The following is a 21,984-nucleotide window of genomic DNA, read 5'->3' as shown; positions in this document are numbered from 1 at the left end:
GGTATATCAATCAGAAAAATGAATGGCAACTTTTACTCTAAAATTTAACCATAATTTTACCAAAATTATATTCAAAGGAACATTGCAGAAAGTTAAAAGTTGACTCCTTTAATTCTCCTTCTTCACCTTTTCCTCTTGTGCTGGTTTGTTGTTGTTGCTCTTGTTGTTTTCTAAAAAAAAAAAAAAACCGTAAGCACAATAAAGGTAATTTTTATAAGGAAACAGTTGAATAATACACCATACATCTGATCTTTTGCTTATCTTAATAATATATTTGAATGTCCACACTGTAACTTTGGCCACAATAACCTCTTTTAATCATCAGAATTGCAAAATTGATCAAGCATTCCAGTTCTGATGTAAGATGTAAACAGTTTTGAACTCACCTTTTTACATCTACCCACTTGCAATTAATTTTAGAACAGTCTCCACTGAATTGCCCCGGAAAATTCAACCAAATCAGAAGCTATCACTTTATAATTCAAAGACGTGTCACATAGTCTTTGCTCTTAGTTTTCACCTACAGAAAAGGGTTTTCCTTTTACCTACGAAGATTCAGAACACCATGGGATGGTATATAGGTATTTTAACAGTTCCCTAAATATATTGTCATCAAATTCAAACAATTTAGTGATTCTTTTTTATTTTTAAAATTTCTTAGGAAATTTCTTTTATTTCCAGGTAAATACTGTTACCTACTGTTTTACATGTACTCTCTTGAACATAGGAAAAATAAAACAAATTAAAATGAGCCTTTTCATATTAGTTACAAAAGATCATATGTACTCCTTTATATAGTGTAACTATTAGTAATGTTGTTGCTTTTTTTATCTTCCTGAAAGAAAATCTTACATGAGAACCTGTATGAAAACCTGTCAAGAATGTTGAAATTTAAAATTAAATTACTTCAGTTTCTTTACAAATAATCTTTAACAACCGCATATAAATTGATAGCATTACTGGAGTATAAATAAAATGTAGCAAACTGAGAGTATTGCTTCATGAAATTTAGAGATTTTTGTATTATGTATTATTATATTAAGGATTAGAAAATTTAATGTTATTTCAAAAGAGCCATTGAAAGAAATATACTCCCCTAAAAACTTTACTTATTTAATAAGACTGAAAACTAAATGTTTAACTTCAAGATATCCCTAGTATGAATGATGTTAGATGTTGAAGCTTTTGATGTCAGTAGTAGCATAGGTTATTGAAGTAATTATTCTAAATTGGTGGGTGGTCTTGGGAAACCCATTTAGAATTGATAGCTTCCTATGTTGTTAGGAAAACAACAAGGATCATGAAACCATTAACTTAGTCTATCAGTACACTTTTATTGACTTAGTTTTGGGATTGTCTTACACTGTAGCCTAATTACCTATTTGGATACTGAACATCGGGTAGTTTCTGATTTTTCCCCCCACCTCCTGACATTTATTTCATAAAAGCATTTTTCTTTCTAAAACAGTTATCCCAAATAGCATATGAAATTCTATACATTTAGTACTGTATTACACATGACATATATATATATATATGTGTGTGTGTATACATACATACATACATATATATATATGTTTTATTTTTAAAAAGTCTTGTAGCAGTTTTGCCTTGTGCTGCCTTATCAGTGATTTAAGTTTGCAATTGTTACTTAAATACCCAATGTAGGCTTAACACAGAAATGATAAAGAGCAATCTTGGAGCTCCCTCTTCTGGTCAAACCATAACATTACTTTTTCATTCTTTACATTTTCTCTCCCTGCCTCCTCCACTTTTAAGATATTATAAACAGTCTAAAATGTTAAGATGAATTAAGATGAAAAACCATTCCTCAGATGAGACTGATTCATATTATACAGGAACAAAAACTAAATGACCTACTTGCCAAGATCATTTCAAAGAATGGCAAAATTACCAATGTAATTAAATATTGTGTTTGAAAATTTTCATTAAATAGCTAATTTTAAAATAATTTACACATATCTTCTAAGAACAGAATTTTTATATTCTTAATCATTCCTTACTCTTAATATTTAGTGTCATATGTTTTGTCTTTGTCCAGTTAAATTATCCCACATAACTATAAATATTATACTTTTTTCATTTTAAATATTATTATAGTTATTAACACTGGCTAAAAAACATACACATACCTTCTCTGAGAAAACTAAAGTTCAAAATAATAAATGTTTTTGATGGTCAAAAGATATGAAAGATGAGTTCTCAAGAGAAAAAATCTAAATCCTCAATAACCATATTTTAAAATGCCCCCAATCACTAATTATAAGAGAATGGCACATTAAAAAAAAACAATTCTGAGGTCCTCTTCAAAACCAATAAATTGGCAAAGATATGACATATAGGGAAAATGACAGATGTTGGAGGGCTGTCAGAGAATCGACATCTAATGCAAAGTTGGTGGAGGTGTGAACTGATCCAGCCAATCATGAAAGCAATTTGGAACCCCACCCCACCCCCCAAAATCACTGAATTGTTCAAGCTGTTTAATCTAACAATACTAGTCCTAAACCTCAAACAAATCAAAGACAGTGGGAAAGGAACCATATATACAAAAAATATTTATAGCAACACATTTTATTATAGCAAAGAGATGGAAACAAAGAGGATGTGCATTTAGGGAATGGTTAAACAAATTATCCTATGTGAATTTAATGTAGTTTTTTTAATTACATTGTGCAGTGAAAATAAAAGGAGTGAATGAGTAGATTAAAAAAAAAACTTGGAAGACTTGTATGAACTGCAAAATGAGTGCATAGTGAAGTGGGCAGAACCAGGGAATAATTTATACAGTTACTACAACATTGTAAAAAACAAATTGGAAAGATTTAAGAACTTTGATCAATAACAATGACCAACCATGACTACAGAGGCCCAATAATGAATTATGCTACCCATCTCTTGAGAAGAGAGGTAGTAGGGGCAGTTAGGTGGCGCAGTGGATAAAGCACCGGCCCTGGATTCAGGAGGACCTGAGTTCAAATCCTGATTCTGACACTTGACACTTACTATCTGTGTGACCCTGGGCAAGTCACTTAACCCCAACTGCCTCACCAAAAAAAAAAAGAGAGAGAGAGAAGAGAGATAGTGGGAACTAGCGGTTTATAATGAAGGGGATAAGTTATATTGGTGCTTTTAAAACAAAAAAAAAAAAGGAAAAACAGAGCCATTTAAAATATACACAGACAAGTAGGACAACTTCAAAAGGAGGTTTTATGATTTTATTTATTTTTAATCTTTCCATAATAGAGATTGTGGTATCACAGAAAATCTTTCTACTATTTTTTTATATATGGAAGCTGTTGTTTGTTGGTGTTTGTCAATTTCAGAAATCTAAGGGACTTAGCATATAAGAAAATAATAAATGGTACTAATGAAATTATATTGTATAAAGCATATTTTGTAAGAAAATCATATGAAACAACCAATATTTAGTTTGGGGAGAAAAAGAAATATTCGGAGTAATGAAAATTCTTCACACTAAGGATAAGCCAGATAGGTATTTTTTAAAGAAAATTCCTTGGGTTATCTATAAGTAAGAAGGCCAGCATTTACAAGACATAATTTGCATTATGTAATCATTGCCATCACTACAAATTTAACAAATAATTCTGATGCATTTTCAGATTTGAGTAATAGTCATCATTTCTGTCAAGTGTTCTTTGTAGGTCAGGAAACATAATTGTCTGTCTCTGATCATTATTTGAGGGTGATATAAGTAAGAAAAAAACTGGCATATATGCATTATTTATCACAATGCTGATAGGACAAAGCACAATATTTAAGTTTTAAATATTAAATAGTAAGTATTTTGTTGCCTCCTTTTGGGTTGTTATTATGCTAAAATTAGTTTCTCTTCTTATATCCAAGAATGATTATATTTCTTTCTCCCTAGCAGCAGTATTCAGAAGTTTGAATAAATCAAATTTATTTATTTTGTTAATGTTGTTTGAAACAGATTTTACATGGCTTTTAAAAAATGCATTTATCAAAGTCTATCATGGACAGAGTAATGGGTTAAGGTTATAACTATTAGGGATGATTCAGAAACACATTTGAACAATTGGACTAAAAGAGTAGAACTGAGGTTCAACTTGAAGGAGGTCCTAGTTGAGGACCCCAGTGGTCCATTGGTGTTTTTCAAATTGTTTTCAATTGTTGTATTAATGGCATGGATTGCAAATGACTCAAAACTAAGAGGGTTTAGAAACAGTTTGGATGACGTCATCAAGAATAAAAAAAGATTGGAGCAGCTAGGTTGCTCAGTGGATAGAGCACCAGCCCTGGATTCAGAAGGACCTAAGTTAAGGTCCGGACCTCAGACACTTAACACTTACCTAGCTGTGTGACCCTGGACAAGTCACTTAGCCCCAATTGCCTCACCAAAAAATGAATTAAAAAAGATCTCGACAGATTAGAGAGTGGATTAAGTATAATAAGCCAGATTTCAATTGGAATAAACATAAACTATATAATATACTAGGATCATAAATATAGAGCGGTGACAGCAACCTTTGATGTCACTATCATCCTCTAATTTTGCACATGAAATAAACTGAAGGCCCAGAGAAAAATGTCCGTTGCTAGTGTTAGAGGCCAATCCAAGTCTAGGTTTTCCAAATATTACATTTGTTGTTGTTTGTTTTGGTTTTTTTTTATTTAAATCCACTTAATAAGAATAAAGCAGGACAGGCAAGAGTGTGCCTAAAAAGATGCTTTAATCTACTAAAGCAAGCTCAAGATAAGTCAACAGTGTGATCTGACTCAAAAAAGTTATTGCAATCTTATGCTACATTAAAAATTCTAGTATACAGATTTAACATACATTGTGTTAGCTTTTGGATACCACATTTTAGGAAGTAATCAGAACATTTACTAAATACCTCCTATGTGCCAGGCACTCATCTAGATAGTGGGGTTATAAAAACCAAAATGGAACTTAGTATTCTATCAGCCAGCATGTAGAGGTATAAAACAAATAAAGTATAATATAGGGTAACTAAAGGAGATGAGGAAAGAGATCAGAAAAGACCCCAGGTAGAAAATGCATTTGAGGAGGGTGGCTAGGTGGCGCAGTGGATAAAGCACCGGCCCTGGATTTAGGAGTTCCTGAGTTCAAATCTGGCCTCAGACACTTGACATTTACTGGCTGTGTGACCCTGGGCAAGTCACTTAACCCCCATTGCCCCACCAAAAAAAAAAATGGAAAAAGAAAAAAAAAGAAAAGAGCATTTGAATTGAGCATTGAAGGTTTAAAGAAAAATAGGGATAAAAAGGGATGTAGATGATAATAAAGGAACAGTCTAAAAAGGTACAAAGAAAAGAGGTGGAATGCCATGTGTGAAGAATTGCAAATTGGCTGTTTTGGCCTTGGTAGGCTAAGTGGAATAAACTAGGAAGGTTTGTACAAGGCCTTAAATGTCAAATAAGAGGAATTTATATTTCATCCTATATATCATAGCTGTTGGATTATTGAATTAGGGGAGTAAAGGACACTAATGAACTGGAGCATATCCAAGACAGCAACCAAAGTGGTGATGGTCCTTGAGGTCATGCCATTGGTCAGTTGATAGAACTGGGGTTGCAAATAGACTTAGGTGTGTTGAGGATGAGTTACTCTGCTTGTCCTCCAGAAGTAGGTCAATAGTGTAAAATGTAGAAAGGCTGACTTAGGCTTGATATAAGGAAACTTTTTTTTTTCAAATTAGAGCTATTCAGAAGTGGAACCAGTGCCTTAGGTAATAGTGGATTTCTGTACTACTAGAGATCTTCAAACTGAATCACTACTTATTAGGTATATTGTAAAAGAGATTCTTGTTCAAATTAGGCTAGATGGCCTCTGCAGTCCCTTCTAACTGTGAGATTTTTGAAATGGTGTTTTTTTCAAATATACAACAAATATTACCTTAGGTAACAAAATCTTGAATAAAATCAAAACCCTTCAAATAGCATGCAATGCAGTAGTTGGTAGGTTAAACCATATAATATGTTAGCTAATAAAATAATGGGCCATGAAAGTACATATTAATTGACTTTTCAAACTTATGTTGTGTAAATATAGATTTAGGGATCTTAAAAAATGATTAAAGTGATAGATTGTAACATTAAGAATTGATGTTCTAATACCTATTTAGGGAGCTTTTAAAACACAGATTATTGAGCCAATAGGCTATAATGGCCAAAAGAAACCCTTCTTATTTCGCAGATCACTGACGCGATAAACAATAATGGCTCAGACATTTCTACAGTATATGCCTGGCCTGAATGTACTGGGAAACACTTAAGACAGAGTAGTTCATATTCTTTTATCCACCGACACTCCATCCCAGTACCCCAAAAAACTTTGATAGGAGGAAAAAAGCATACATGACATTTCTAATTTTTACTTTTCTTTTAGGCTGTCATAAATGGAAACAAAAATGTTCTAAAGGTATACATTCTTAAAAAAGAGAGGTAGTATTTCCATGTCAGTCTCTGTATTTTAAAGGTCAAAGTAGAAATTCCTAAAGTTGAAAAGATAAATAAAACAGAATGATACAACCTTGCTATGTTATATTTACTAGGCTTTTTTTCTTTTAAAGGTATCTGCCAATCACTTCAACACTTTAACAATCTAGTATGTGCAAACAACTTTGGACAAATGAAGAATGATTTATTACATGCTTTTATCTATATATATTGTGCTATAGTTACAGCAAAAATGGGGAAAAATTAAATTGAAATAATGAATTTAACCTCTGAGAGAATATTTAAAATCCCCCAGTTCAACATCTTAACAAAATTCCTGGTCAACCTGGAAAGTATTTTTCCATTTCAAAAGAATCATGGTAATCCAAGGATAATGTCATAAGATCAACAGTAGAATAGTTTGATTCCCTGATGGTCATGTTTTTTGCTTTATCTTCTACTTTAATTAATCAGGGGCCAGACCTTAAGTTTTTGTAACCTCAAACCTTATTTCAATTTAGAGTAAGTTGATTTCAAAGGAACTTAATAGTATGTGAGGATTTTAACTTTGAAATATATCAGCATAGTACTGTGTTGCAAAGATAAGACCTTATTCTCTTCATTCATTCAGTTCATTCAAAAAAAAAGCAACAACTCTGACTGATTTTTTCTTGTTTAAGCAGGAGAATACCGTACTTACCCTTTATTGTTGGTATAAACCATTATTTTACTGAGAACCATTAGCTATTTAAAACTTGGTACATAAATTAAAGAGGAGCTAAATGGATTTGTGATTGTTGCCATTAGTAGCATTTTAGATTATACAGGCAATTATTGTGTTCATTATCCTAGAACAGCCCCTTTGCAAAACTATTGTGGTTGTCTTAGACATTATGCACAAATTTTCCCTTGGAGATTAAAATTTCCAGTGGCGTATTTAATTTTGTTATCACAGTTGTTTCAAACAGAACAAATATTATGACAAGTTGAAGAAAATTTGCTTTACAAATATGGGAAATTACAATAAATGTTGAAAATTACTCTGTAGTCTGCTTAATTCACCTTTTTCTTATGTAGTCATAATTACCTCAAATGATTAAGAATATTCCTGTTAGTGCAAGAAGATTTGTAGCTATGGCAAAGGACAGAAGGTTCTCTGAGATGTTAGAAGTTTCTAGTTAGAAAAGAGTTAACAGTTCTAAATTTACCAATTAACTAGGTTTTTAACCAGAATGTAACTTGGAACATTTGGTAATCCAGATAAACTTTACACACACACACACACATATATATATGCTTGGATTAATTGTAAACACTACTGTGAGTATCGAGGAAAGCTCAGTTGTTTAAATATTTACCCATTTAGGTGTTTGTGTATTTGATGCAAGTTTTGCAAATAAGAGATTAGTATATGTACTTATAATTTCTTACTCTTTGGAGATTTCCTGTGGTAAGCTTTAGTAAGTCAACTTCACTTTAAGAAGAAATTCAACAATAATAATATGTACTGTAGTCAGATTACCGTTAGGCTGTAGGAAAATTAGACATACTTAAGGTAGTTGTACCTGACAGAAAGCTGGATGTAATCTTTTTTAAAAGAGAAGAAAGATACATTTTACCTGGGAGAAAATAAGTTTTTCTTTAATTTGCTCCAAAACAATTTGGACAACAGTTTCTTTGGTCTCTTGACTCTTATATTCACCAATCAGGCAATTTACCACATCTGTCTTCATCAATTAGAAAGGTATTAATGCTTGAATTATCTACATATCAATGTGCAGTGGGTTACATTTAATGTTTCGATCCTATATGTGGCATTTTTTCAAAGGAAACTTTGTATTCATTTCTAGCTGTTTTTGTCTCTGCTTTTGCAGTCTTTCACTGCTATGATGCAGGAGGGAAAAGTGTGAGGTAGTGGTTATGCATTTTGCTGGACAGAGATTCTTTATTTTATTACAAAAAAAGACCAACTCTAGAAAGCCAGATTAAATCATTCCTTTCACTTTTTAATGGGATTTGGATGAATAGAGTAAAATATGCACTTTGCATTCATTGATAGCATCTTTAGGTTGAGGTAATTGAGTCTTTTTTCCCTGACTGAATGAATAATGACTTCATCTGATCCTCAGCGAGGCCTGAAACTTAGACCGCCTTTGTCAACGCAAAGAGATCTGGGCTTTGAAACATGCTCTACTTCCCTGGCTTAATTTTTCTTCATTTTAATCCAAAAACCTATTTTTCTCAATAATTCAAGCATAAACTATGTAGTAGTTGAAGCAGCGGAAATTGCAAGATATTTGTCCTCGTTGTGCTGCTTTTTAAATGCGGCTGATAAATCAGCCGCTGTGCTGTGGTTTTCAGCTGCCCAGTTCTCAAGGGAAGGGACAGCCTATACAGAAGCAAGAATGTTGGAATTTTTCAGAACTATTTAAATATAGTTCCTTTTCAGACTGTTTGTTATCTAGGGAAATGTTATGTTTTACTGATCGTGCTGGTAGTGCTTAGAGATAAAAGAGCTTCTGTGGTAGAGTTCAGAGAAGTTCTTGTTGATATAATTTTCCCACACATTTTACTTGGCTGAAAGTTGCCCCACAAAAGTGAATCCGTGTATATTATACCTTGTTGGGAAAATAGGAAGTTTGAGATTTCTACTTCTTTGAAAAGTTTCTATTCAAAAGTTAATTACTAGATCTCCTGGCTTTTTTTTTTAACTGTTCTTTTGAGAGGTACAATAAGAAAAGTGGTTTTCTTCTTGTGGAAAGCCTGGGCTCTTATTCAATATGTTAAATTAAAAATAAGCAGATATTCCACTTGAAATGGATACTTATCTGTTAACTTATTCATTATTTAAAGTTTCCTTAGTCATTAGATGCATTGCACATCATAAGTGACAAGATATAAAGAAGGAAAATGAGGTCAGGTTTCAGAAACATTAAGCCTGATTCACCAACTCACAGTTTGCAAAGTGAGCTCTCCAAAGTATGCTGAGGAATGTTTACCCTAGATTTATGCAGGAAATGAGCATCTTGCTGGCTTGCACACCAGTGGGGTGAATAGCAATACAAGTGGCCACTTGGATTATAAATTCTTTAGGTCATGTAGCCCTATCTGGAGGTAGAACCAGCTGTGCCTAGCCCTATGTCCCTGTAAACATATTACTCTACTTTTCTATAGTCTTTAAAATCTACTTATAAAGACTGTCAGCTACAAGGAGGGGGGGGGGTTATAATAATCTTCTAGTTTGGTTTAAGCAGACAACCTTAATGAAGCAGTGAATGCTACTTCCTCTATCATTTCAGAATATTGTTGGGTTTTACCAGGATAGTATAGCAGAAATTATTTTTTTAACTGAAAATTCTACCCTAGGAAAAGCATAAAGGTAAAATTGCTCATTTTTTTTCACTTTTGACTTTTTAACAATTCATTGTAAAATTTTCAGCAGATTTAGTTGCAAATCTTATCTAAAAGCAGGCCTAGGTTAATCATGTATGAGAGTAATAAGATAAAAAAACTAATTTTTTTAGGTCATTTTAAAGATTTTGATATTATTACAAAGTTAACTTAAGCATAGCAATTCTCAAGCTTTTTCATGGTAGGACACACTTAATGATTATCCATGACCATTTAGCCCTTTCAAAATTATCTTGTTCTCTTTAGGACAAGTCAGTTTTTGTTGGCTTCTACTGTGGTAGAATTATCACTAGTATTGGTATAACTTTGCTGTTGTTATCCTGATCCTAAGTTTAGAGACAGATGTGATGCTAAATATTATTTGTTAGTTTGGACTCCATGAAACACAGAGCTGAATGAAATTATATGCTTCATAAGTAGAAAGTCTTTTGAGGTTCTTAAAGAACAAAAAGTAGAAGAATATTACATAGAGGTAGTATAAGAACACTCCTGTACTACTTTGGGAAAAGAGCAGGCAGGTTCCATTCAACTCATTATCTTTCGTCAACTCTCAACTTGAGTAAAGGGTTCTGAATAAATATAATTCACATCTCTGCCACAATAGAAACTGAGGGACAATGTCCAGGTTCTTGGTTTGCACTTAAGCCTTATCTATAAGCAACTTACCGTTCCCACCAACATTTCAATTTCTGCCCTGTTGGACTAATCTAACTCTAACATCTAATCATATACTTATATTTATTTTCTTTGCATTTTTTTACCTCATTCTGCAAACTCTTTCAAAGAATTATCTCACAAGATTTTGACTCAATCTAAGAAATTTCTCCCATACCAATAAGTGACCTATGGTGGAGCTGTTTAAAGTAAAATATTTTCTATTTCATTCTAACACTGATGCAAGTGTTTTTTAAAAAATGAAAAACATCTAACAAATGAATTTTTGAACCATAAAGAACTTTCATATTATAGATTGTTAATTGTTTTTATTGTAAGGTTTTGATAATCTGTACAAATAAACCTTAATGTTATTTCTTTCAGGTGGGATTGCTGGACCTTGAACTGAATCAACTGACCAAAGCACTGTTTTTGGCCCTTGTTGCCCTTTCAATTGTTATGGTAACCTTGCAAGGATTTGTCGGCCCATGGTACCGAAACCTTTTTCGGTTCCTCCTACTATTTTCCTACATCATCCCCATAAGGTAGGTATAAGAATAAAGAAAAAAAGGTAAATCTCTAACTTCAGAATGTAACTTTCTTGAAGTTACATCACTTTTCATGAAGGAAATTGATCTTATCAGGAATGTGAAGGAGAAAGTATTAGAGAAATCTGCTATTTTTTAAAGGTTCATTATGCAAGGGGAGAGGGAGACCAATGGGTAGATTAATATTTTTTGGGGGGGATTATAATAATCTTTAGGATAGTAAGTGATCTAATCCCTTTTCCTGCCATAGATGTATTACTAAGAATTTAATCTTGATTTTTGGATTATGCAATTTGAGAAATGTCAGTCAATTCTGTGAATGCACTGATAAATAAAGACTGGTTTTTACTGACTGATTATAACTAAAAGTGATAATTAAGACTGATTTTTTTCTAAATTTCTGTCTTTTTGCAGGAATCCATAGATGTTTTAATTATTTACATTTCAAAGGAAAACTTAAGTGAACTATTTTAAACAGCAGTATAATTAAAATATTGTGTAAATCATAAGTCAACATGCAGTTTTTAACTCAAAATATTGGGTACTTTCTACTTAGACCTAGTATGAAACTTTTAAAGAAACTCACTAATTAGCAATGACAAGGCTGTAGTGTGTACTTTCTTTCCAGTGTAGGATGGAAGATAGGGTGTAGGGTTATATGTCCAAGGATGGATTTAGTCATTTAGAAGATACAAGTGTGCCTCCATTTACATAATAGCAGGGGGTTTTTTGTTGTTGTTTTTTTGTTTGTTTAGTGACTTGCCCAGGATCACACAGCTAGTAAGTGTCAAGTGTCTGAGGTCAGATTTGAACTCAGGTCCTCCTGAATCCAGAGCCGATGTTTTCTCCACTGCGCCACCTAGCTGCCCCCATAATAGCAGTTTTACTGAAAAGATGATTGTAAAGATTATCAATCTGTTTCCTCACATATATTTTTAAATGGCTGGTGCATTTTTATCTCTGTGCTTAGTACCACCTGGAATCGTCATTATTACTGCCAATGAGATTTTTGCTAATTCAGTTAGGATCCTATTAGTTTTCTTGCTTCAAGTTAGAAAAAAATAGATCTTCATTCCCCATAGTGATGATAATTAGATCCATGGGAGTTGATGAGTTCACTAATTGATATAATCTAGGGGGAGAAAAGGAGCCAGGAGAGAGGCCTGTGGAATACCCATGATTAATGAGTATGGCCTGGATGAAGTTTTAGCAAAAGATACTGAAAAGAAGCAGTCAGATCAGTAGGAGAAGAACCAGGAAAGAGTGGTGCCCCAAAACTTAGAGAGAAGAGAGTATCAAGGAAAAGAGGGTGATCAACAGTGTCAGAGGCTTCAGAAAGCTCAAGAAAAATGAAGATTGAAAAAGACCATTAGGTTTGACCATTAAGAGGTCATTGGTAACTTTGGAGAAAACTGTTTCCATTAAATGAGATCAGATGCTCTTCTGTAGAATTAGGAAGAGGTTGAGAGGAGAGGAAGTCTTCTCCAGGAGGTTAACTACAAAAGGTAGGAGAGATAAAGGATAATACATAGCAGAGGTGGAAGCATCAAATGTTGTTTTTTTGAGGATGAGGAAGATATGGGCAAGCTTGTAGAGAGTAGCAAATGAGCCCAGTAGACAGGGAGACATTGAAGATAAGTGAAAGAGTAAGGATGATAATCTGTTGGAAGAGGTGAGATGAAAAGAGGGGGCTCTCAGTGAAGGGCCTCTTTTTTTCCCAGCAAAATATAAGCCAAGGTTCTCAATTCAGAGTGTAAGAGGAGAGGGAACCATGACAGGTTTGAGGAGAGAAGAAAAGTTTTGGAAGAACAACTGTGTTTAGTGGGAATAATGAGTTAATTAGAGAGATAAAAAGATTGACCAGCAGCAGTGAGGGCCCAGTTGAGATTATATAACATAAATTTGTAGTGGACCCAGTCAGGACAGTTGCATGATTTTCTTTTTTTCAGCTTGTTCAGGTCTCCTTTTCTTAAGCTTCATCAGTTCGGATCCCAACTCCTCCATGAAGCCTTCTACCTTCTTCAACTGAAAATGATAAATTTTTCTCTGCCTTTTTCCAGGGCATCCACTGGTGCTTCTCCATTCTCTCTCACTCCTACCATTAAACTATTTTAAACTCCTAGAGTGCAGTCTCTGTTGCCTGACAGGCAGCTAAGTGGCACCAGGAACAGATTCCTGGAGACAGGAAGACGAGTTTAAATCCTTCTTCAGACACTTACTAGTTGTGTAACCCTGGGTACATTGCTGATTCTTTATTTACTTCAGTTTCACTTACCTGTAAAATCAGGATGATAATAGCACCTACCTTTCAGGATAAATGAGGATAAAATGAGATATTTGTAAAATGCTTAGACACAGTACCTGCTATATAATAAGCACGCTATAAATGCTAGCTGTTATTTTTTTAAGCACCCATTAAGTGCTTACTTTATGCAGAGCATTATTCTAAACACTGAGAATATAAATAGAAAAGTAAGCTAGTTACTTTTCCCAAGGAGCTCACATTCTAATGGGGGACATAGAGGATATATGGAATGTTCTTTAGGGGCAGTGGGCAAACACAAGGCAACAAGACTACTGCATCCATTATTATTTCTAAGGTGAAAAGTATTTACCTGCAGCTAGTCTCTTCCCTTACCAGTTCATCCTTCTTCCCAGTTAGCAAATTCATCTTCCTCAGGTACAGAGATGTATTTGTCTGCTGAAAAATTGTGACTCTATTGTGTATAAGTTAAACTGCAAACTCTTCCCTAACATTTAAGACCCTCCTCAGCCTGGCTCTACCCCTCCTCTTTCAGTCCCATGTCACCTCATTCCTATTCACACACAGAGTTTTGGAGTTCTCTCTGAATTTCTCTAGATTCTCCAAGTTCTTTATCTCCAGCCTCCATGCATTTGTATAGGCCCTCCACAATTCTAGAATCTATTCTCTCTTAATCACTACCCTTTCAAAATCCTTCTAGGCATCAACTCAGGTGCCTCATAATATTTTCTTCCATCCTCAACTTTTCCTTGAGGTATTTGTCCAGCTCTCTTTTCCCCATTCACACTCTCCTGGAGCTGTCCTTCCTTATCTGCAGATATGTCATATTCCTCAATGTGACTTTGAGGGTGTGAACTAAGTTATTTTTACATCTTTGTTTTATTCCCAAGCATGTAGCATAAAGTTTTATGCCTTAGTCATGACTCTCATTGTTACTGCATTGAACTGAGTTTTCAAACACCCGCTCACAACTGAATTTTTAAAATGTATCCTTTTAAACAACATCCCCAGGAAATGAGGAAATTAGGTATTTTTCCCTTATCTTACCATGAGAGAACTGAATTCAAAAAGCTGTTACTTGTTAGATGGGTATAAAACATTGAAGCTGGAGCTCACACTTATTTCTTCTTCAAGAACAGCAGGCTTTGTGCTGTGACACAGGGAAGATAGGACTGCCAAGTAATATTGTCCTGTGGAATGATAAGGAGTTGGGGAGCAAGGTGTCATAGTACCCAGGATTACATCCTGGATTTACCAGTTACTGGCTCCAGACAAGGCATCTGGCCCTTCTGGACCCGGGCTTACTCACTTGTAGAGGGCACATAATACTAGTAATTATTACAGGTTTTTAGAGTGATTTTGTAGAGTCAATGAAATATTAAATGCGAGTGTGCTCCTTAAATTATAGTACATTATAAAATTAAAGATGTTAATATAATTTGTATTTTTGCCAGTTTGCTAGATTTCTCAACATTTTGTTCGTTAGATTTCAGAACTCTTTCTAATGTGTTTTGCCTTCTTTTCCCCTAGAACTCACAAATAGTCCCACATTGTTCTTTCTTTTTATCATTTTGTTTCTTGATTCTTTGGTCACTAATTAAAAAAAAAAAAAAGAACTATTTTCTAGATCTTTGGGATGCCAATTAAGGTCGTTTTACAACATCTGTTGCCTGGTTCAGATGATGTGTATGAATAAAACTTATTTCCCCCAGTATTTTAGGCTGTATTATTAAACCTTTATTATTAAGCTTTGATTGGGGGAAGTAATTGAATGCTAGGACTTTTAGAAGATACTCCACACTTTTAAAGGGACATGGTACTTGCCAGGTGTGGCAGTACATAAAAATTTCTTGTTCCTAATTGCCGAATTCTAAAAACATTTATTCACTTTAATAAGTTAATCATGTAGAGGAAATTTGTCTTTTTTTGTAGTCAGAAAGGGTTACAAATACTTTTCTTATACCCGAACATGAAGAAGATGGATCCCGTTAGAAATGGGGTGATTTCAGTCACATTTTTATATTTGTGTGTTCACAAAGCTCAGGGAGACATGTTAGAATTCGAATCTCTAGCACCAACTTAGTTTAGCTCTAAAATAAACTCACGCCTACTTCAACAATATATTTCACCTCCTTTCTTATTCTTTTAGAATGCAATTATGCAGATTTAGTTAGAAGGGATGAGAACCGAAATGTGAAAAATATAGGACACTGATTTGGAAGAATTTACATTTACATCTGGTTGAAACAGTAGTATTTTCCCTTTGCAAAGTTTCATAAAATGTATACAACATTTCCCCCTCTAAAAAGCATATAAAAGAACATTATTGATGTTAAAATTGATAGCATTTTACTATGTGCTAACTTTGTGCCTTCTTGATTTAAGAAGCATGAGAATCTGGCCTCAGACACTTGACACTTACTAGCTGTGTGACCCTGGGCAAGTCACTTAACCCTCATTGCCCTGCAAAAAAAAAAAAAAAAAGCATGAGAAAACATTCTGTCATCTGTCATTGCAGTAACAATGTACTTGTGAAAACCCTGGTACTATAGGGTTTTTTTTCTACAATACCCTAAAATACCGTCTTACTACATTTATGAGTACTAAACTTACAGAGGTAGAGTAAACCTGTAGAAAAATCTCTAAAGAGAAACTATTGATATTTTCACACATTTTACAAATTTCCCTTTATTTTCAATAAAAGAATTCTAAGTTAAGTTCATTCAAATTATTTCCTTGAAAGGAATGCAAGCACCTGAGTCCACCTTATTACTCAACACAAAATGGGGGATCCAGAATACTTCCACTGCAGATTGTAAACTCCTTCAAGGATGGGGAATGTTTCTTTCCTTTAAAAAAAAAAAAAATTCTTTGTGGGAAACTAGAACTGTAATGCATGCCTTAATGCTTATTAAGTGATTTTAATGTTAATCCAAAGAAATAATATCTAATGACAGTTTAGGGATGTAGAAAACCTAGATTTAGGTACTCTGGTGACAACTTGAATAGCTTTATCCTTTATAAGTAGTCACTTTTAAAAGACAGCATTCTTTTGTAAGACTCTAGAGTTAGAGCATTAGTTTCTTCATCAGATTGGGAGGCAGCATTTTACTTCCATCTTATATGAGTCAGTGAGCCAAAGCAGTGAGTATGATGGAGGTTTGCCAATGAAAATGCCACGCTCTCATTATATGAATTAACAGCCTAAGTAATGCTAAGGGTTCTGCTACAGAGCAGTAGTCATTAAAGACACTGAAGCATGAGGGCACTGAAAAAGTCCCGTAATATAGATTCTAATATGATCATTGCTATTGAGTTTAGAAATTCACTATTTTGAAGCCTTGACTGAAACTTCTTTGAAGCCTTACCACAGGTATAAAGACTGATGAGTAGAGCATGTCAAAAAAGGTGTATTTAGTTAGATTTGGAAGTTAGCAGCTTTTCAAGTATTTCTTGATTTGGGGACTTGTGCTATTATTCCATTATATCATTTTAAAAACTGATACTTTCATAGCACTCTAACCTTAATGGTAGACCATCTCTAATGACTGCTATGTCCCATTACTATAAGGTAGATGGAGAGCACATTAAAGTTGCTTAAAATTTAATGGACAACCAAGGGTCCCTAAGACAAAAAGGAGAATGATAAACAGGTTAATAGGAGAAAGAACCACTGTAAGAGTCAAGAATGATAAAGAAATTGAAACAACCATTATAAAAAATTAATATTGTACCAAACTAATTGTTAGACAATAACCTGTATATAAAAAGTAGGTACAGAATTGTAATTGTCAAGTTATTTTAGCAACATAAACTAGTAAATACCGATGAACCTTGTAACATTAGGGAAACAGGTATGATAATCTTGTTCAAGTATAACAATTTATTTTAGCTAAATTAGCTTACTTATTTGAGTAATAATAGGTAGAAATCATGCCCCACAATTACAACTGTGATGCTATACAGTTTTACTATGTAGGAACTGATGTAAATATTCTTTCATTTCTAAAGGTTTGTACTATGAATTATTATCTCTAAGTATCAGATAATTAAAATTATTTATTTATTTATTTTGTGAAGCATTTGGGGTTAAGTGACTTGCCCAGGATCACACAGCTAGTAAGTGTTAAATGTCTGAGGCCGGATTTGAACTCAGGTCCTCCTGAATCCAGGGCTGGTGCTCTATCCACTGCACCACCTAGCTGCCCAGATAATTAAAATAATAATCAAACAAAACTACTAGAAATGTGACTAGAAATTTTTTTTAATTGACTGATGGATTTGATCATGTATTGTGGAGCTTTTATAAAATCAATAAGTTAGTTTGGAATAGAGTATTCCAGCATCTAAGAGCTTAATGGTAGAAGCCTCAAAGAAGCTTCTGAGAAATAATTTCTTGGGGTAAGGGAAGTACTTAGCTTAGGGCTCTTTACCCATCCCACTCTCCTTGACCACTAGAGGACCTTATAAATTTCAAAGGACCAGAGGACTTGGGTCTTTTATTAGCATTTTAACAAATTTCCAGGAACGTAAGAGCTGCAGCAGTATCTGTTTCAAGAGCCTGATAATAGATTGGATGTGTGTGAGAAAAGATATTCAAGATGCCAGAAAAAGCCCAGCAGAAAAGCTGCAGTATAACCTAAAGAGAAACATCTGAAGGACCTACGATAAGGATTTCCATTAGTTGAAAATCTTGACCACATGTACTCCCTCCCTAATCTTGAGCCCCACTCTCCTGAATTCTACATATACCTATAAGAAAAATAGTCACTTTCTTGGCTATGGGAGGGGGGGGGGGCGGTGTTCTTTTGAACCAGCTCTTCATATTATGCCACTTTGCTCTTTATCCTCATGCTAATGATTAATTAAGTCTATCTAACTGAAATCAGCTGATAATTAGTGGGAGGAAGCACAATGATGGACCGTCATGAGCTATCACATTAAAATGAAATCCACAACTCCTCAGGTGTACCCCTAGAAGACTGAAGGCAAGATGTAGTGGCCATACTGTAGAGGCAGAGCTGCCAGTGTGAATGGCAGTTGGCAGAATAACTGGAGCACATTTCTACATTTTGTCTTTGTATCCTTAGTGTCAGTTTGTTGTGCCTTGCATATAATAGAGATCTAATACATGCTTACTGTACTGGAATGGATTGAAAGATCAGTCATAGTTAGATATGAAGAAAGTGATAAGGGAAGAGTTAGGAAAAGAAATAGCTCTTTGTTAAAAATTTACAGTTTTATCTCAAATTTTAAGGAAATCTTTTGAATACCCTTCTACCTAATATAAGAAATCCTTTTTCAGTATCTCTAACAAGTAGTCATCTTCCTTAATTTCTATATTTCCAGTGGAGAGCTTTGCTACTTTGTAGGGTAATCCATTTTTGGACAGCTGCAATAGTTTAAAATGTCTCTCATATGAGTGGAAACACACTACCCTATATTATTTCAACATAATTCTGCAAACATATGATACAAGGTAGAACATGGTTAAGGGCAGTTGTTTGAAATAACAAACTAGAAATCTGGGTAGAGTTTTGTAGAGAGTGATATGGAATATGAATCATATATAGAAACCTTTGGAGTAAATGAGTTCACCAAGGAAGATAATGTGAGAGAGCAGCAAAAAAGCCTAGAACAGAACCTTGGGGAAACCCTGTGTTTAAAGGGCAAGAGGAATATGAGAAATCAGCTATGAAAATAAAGAAGTCAGAGGTAGAAGAAGAATCACAAAGGCTATAGTGTCACAGAAGGTAAGGGAAAAGAGGATGTTGTTTGTCCTTCATTTTCAGATTGACTTTTTTTTTTTTGGAGGCAATTGGGGTTAAAGTGACTTGCCCAGGGTCACACGCCCCAGTAAGTGTTAAGTGTCTGAGGCTGGATTTGAACTCAGGTCCTCCTGACTCCAAGGCCAGTGCTCTATCCACTGCGCCACCTAAGCTGCTCCGCCATTTGTCCTTCATTTTCAAAAAGGACTGGTGACATTAATGGTGTGGTGACTTCTACATGAATTGGATTTAAGTGAGGCAGAGTTGCACCAGAGTAGTCGCCAGTCACTCTCTCTTCCAGAGTCATCAACGTCTAGTGGCAAGACAAAAATTAAGGTGACTGGCAATGACCTGGCATGCAGTGGATGACCTTGATAACTGACTAAGCTCTAAGTGTACCACAGCACCTTCGTAAGCCACCTTCCTGGCCATTGAACAAATTGGTTTCATCTGCCCATTGCCCTAGAGGAATGTCTTCACATGCTTGGGGTAGACACCACCCTAACTTATTGACAGGTTCAGGCCTACCTGTTCCCCTCCCATTTAGCCCATCTGCAGAAACAGTTTTTATCAGTGTATGTGCATTCTACAGCTTCCTGGAGCCACAGCTGAGAGTTGGGTGAAAGGTGGACACCAAAGATGAATGAACAGCCCTGAAAAGAGCTCAGCAAGCCCTCACACCAGAGGGCTAGTGTTTCCCTGAACACCCATATCTAGAAGGAGAAGGGTTAGCCCACTGTGTCAAATGTCACAGGAAGTGGTCTAGGAAGGTCAGAATAGACAAAACAATGGGATTTGGTGATGAGGTCACTATCAAGTTAAAAATCTTTTTCATTAGAGGGAAAGGAACAAAAGCCTAAATGCAAGGGCTTGAAAAAATAGATGATAAGAAATGGAATCATGAGAATTGCCTACATTTTCAAAAAATTTTGCAAGTGAAGCAAATAATGATTGAGGACAATAGCTTTGGCAGTTCTGGTGTAGGAGCAGAGTAGACAAATAAAAGTTACTCAGAATTAAAGGTTTTAGTTAGGATACAAATGAAGAAAAGAGGAAAAGGGTCAGGATATCAAAAGCAGAGGAAAGAACATTATTGAGGTGCATAATATGCAGTTAAGACTGGGCAGAGAGGAAAATTTAGACAATACAGGAATTACTGCTCTTCAGAGCTACATGTAATAAATCTAATCCCGACTATATGTAATAGCCTTTTAAATGTGTTCAAGATAGCTCTAATAAGAGCACAGTACAGTTGAAAAGAGCACTATAGGGGGTGGCTAGGTGGCGCAGTGGATAAAGCACCGGCCCTGGATTCAGGAGTTCCTGAGTTCAAATCCTGCCTCAGACACTTGACACTGGCTGTGTGACCCTGGGCAAGTGACTTAACCCCCCATTGCCCCGCAAAAAAAAAAAAGCACTATATTTGGAGTCAGAGGACATTAGTTCAGATCCTGTCTCTTCCTTTTGCTACTTGTGTAGGTCTGTTCTGGGCCTCAATTTCCTCATCTGTAAAATGAAATAATAAAACTAGATAATCTTGTAAAGCCATTTTCTGTTCTAAATCTATGATCTTTTATCCCCTTTATTTCTAATTACTTTCAGATTATGCACCCCCTACTTCCTGCAAGTGTTTTTCCATCTTCCTTTTACCCTTCATCACCCCTCAGTCATCTGATTCATTCTAGTTTGTCATTTTAAACTGGCACCTTGAATTGAACTCACATTACTCTAATTATGATCTAGCCAAGTACAAGAAATAGTGAGACTATTATCTCCATTGTTCTGGATAGATTTGTATTAATTTACATTTAAACTGAATTAGCTTTCTGGAAAGCTATATTACATTTTTGTGTTAGTTCTAACTTGTGGCATAATCCAACTTGGTACTTCTTCAGTAACTGATTCATTTTAACTTGTTTAGTAAAGAAAGATCAGCATCTTCTTAATGCTGATTCCACTACACATACACATTAGACTAGTTGTGGGGGGGAGTGGCTTAAGGATGCTCTCTCTACAAGCAGTCTTCACCAAATGTGACATCCTGCAATGGGAATATTCTTTTTTAAAAATCTTTTTAGCATTCATTTTTTTTTTGTTTTTTTGTTTTTGTTTTGTTTTTGCGGGGCAATTGGGGTAAGTGACTTTGCCCAGGGTCACACAGTCAAGGGTCTGAGGCTGGATTTGAACTCAGGTTCCTCCTGAATCCAAGGCCAGTGCTTTATCCACTGTGCCACCTAGCTGCCCACAGCATTCATTTTTAAAATTTTGAGTTCCATATTTGCTCCTTCTCTTCTGTCCCTCCCTACCCCATTGAGAAAGCAAGCAATATGATATAAATTACACATGTAAGTCATGCAAAACATAGTTACATATTGGCCATGTTATCCTAAAAAAGACCAATCAAGAAAAACTAAAAGTGAAAAAAAGTATTCTCCCATCTGGCACTCAGGGTTCATCAATTCAGTGGGACTGTTCTGATAGCTTATCTAAATCATACAGAGCCTCTTCATTATCATTCTAAATCTCTACCTGTCTCCTCCTGGGTTTCTTTCTGTGCAACCAAATGTCAGTCTCTGCTGTTTTTCACTTAGCCTTACACAGTCCCTATTCTTTTTCACTTCTCCTCATCCATGGGTAGCACTCAAACCCAGAAGACCTCAAAAGGGTATAAATATTAGGGCTCCTTAATGAAAATTGCTAAGTAATATAGATAAAACAGTGATGTGTAAATAATTAAAAAGAAACATTAGAACGTAGGAGAGTAGTAAAAAATGTCAATGATCTCAAGGGTATTAATGAAAAAAGTATGGTGGTGGTGGGGTGGTCTATCAGTACCAGATTCTCAAACTATATTACAAAACAGTAGTTAATAAAA

The 21,984-nt window shown here is 34.8% G+C and overlaps 1 protein-coding gene across 4 annotated transcripts in view; it reads left to right on the top strand.

Moving 5' to 3' along the window:
• Positions 1-21,984, top strand: part of ATP9B (ATPase phospholipid transporting 9B (putative)) — a 459,610-nt gene that overhangs the window by 285,620 nt on the left and 152,006 nt on the right. For all 4 annotated transcript variants that reach the window (XM_043972858.1, XM_043972842.1, XM_043972850.1 and 1 more), the window contains exon 12: positions 10,915-11,075. In XM_043972858.1, the coding sequence (XP_043828793.1) occupies positions 10,915-11,075 (161 nt within the window). The remainder of the gene's footprint in view (positions 1-10,914; positions 11,076-21,984) is intronic.

This window comes from Dromiciops gliroides, chromosome 1 (assembly GCF_019393635.1).
Source record: "Dromiciops gliroides isolate mDroGli1 chromosome 1, mDroGli1.pri, whole genome shotgun sequence".
Lineage (NCBI taxonomy): Eukaryota > Metazoa > Chordata > Mammalia > Microbiotheria > Microbiotheriidae > Dromiciops > Dromiciops gliroides.
The sequence above is the reverse complement of the archived record's forward strand: the minus strand, read 5'-3'. Positions and strand labels throughout refer to the sequence as shown.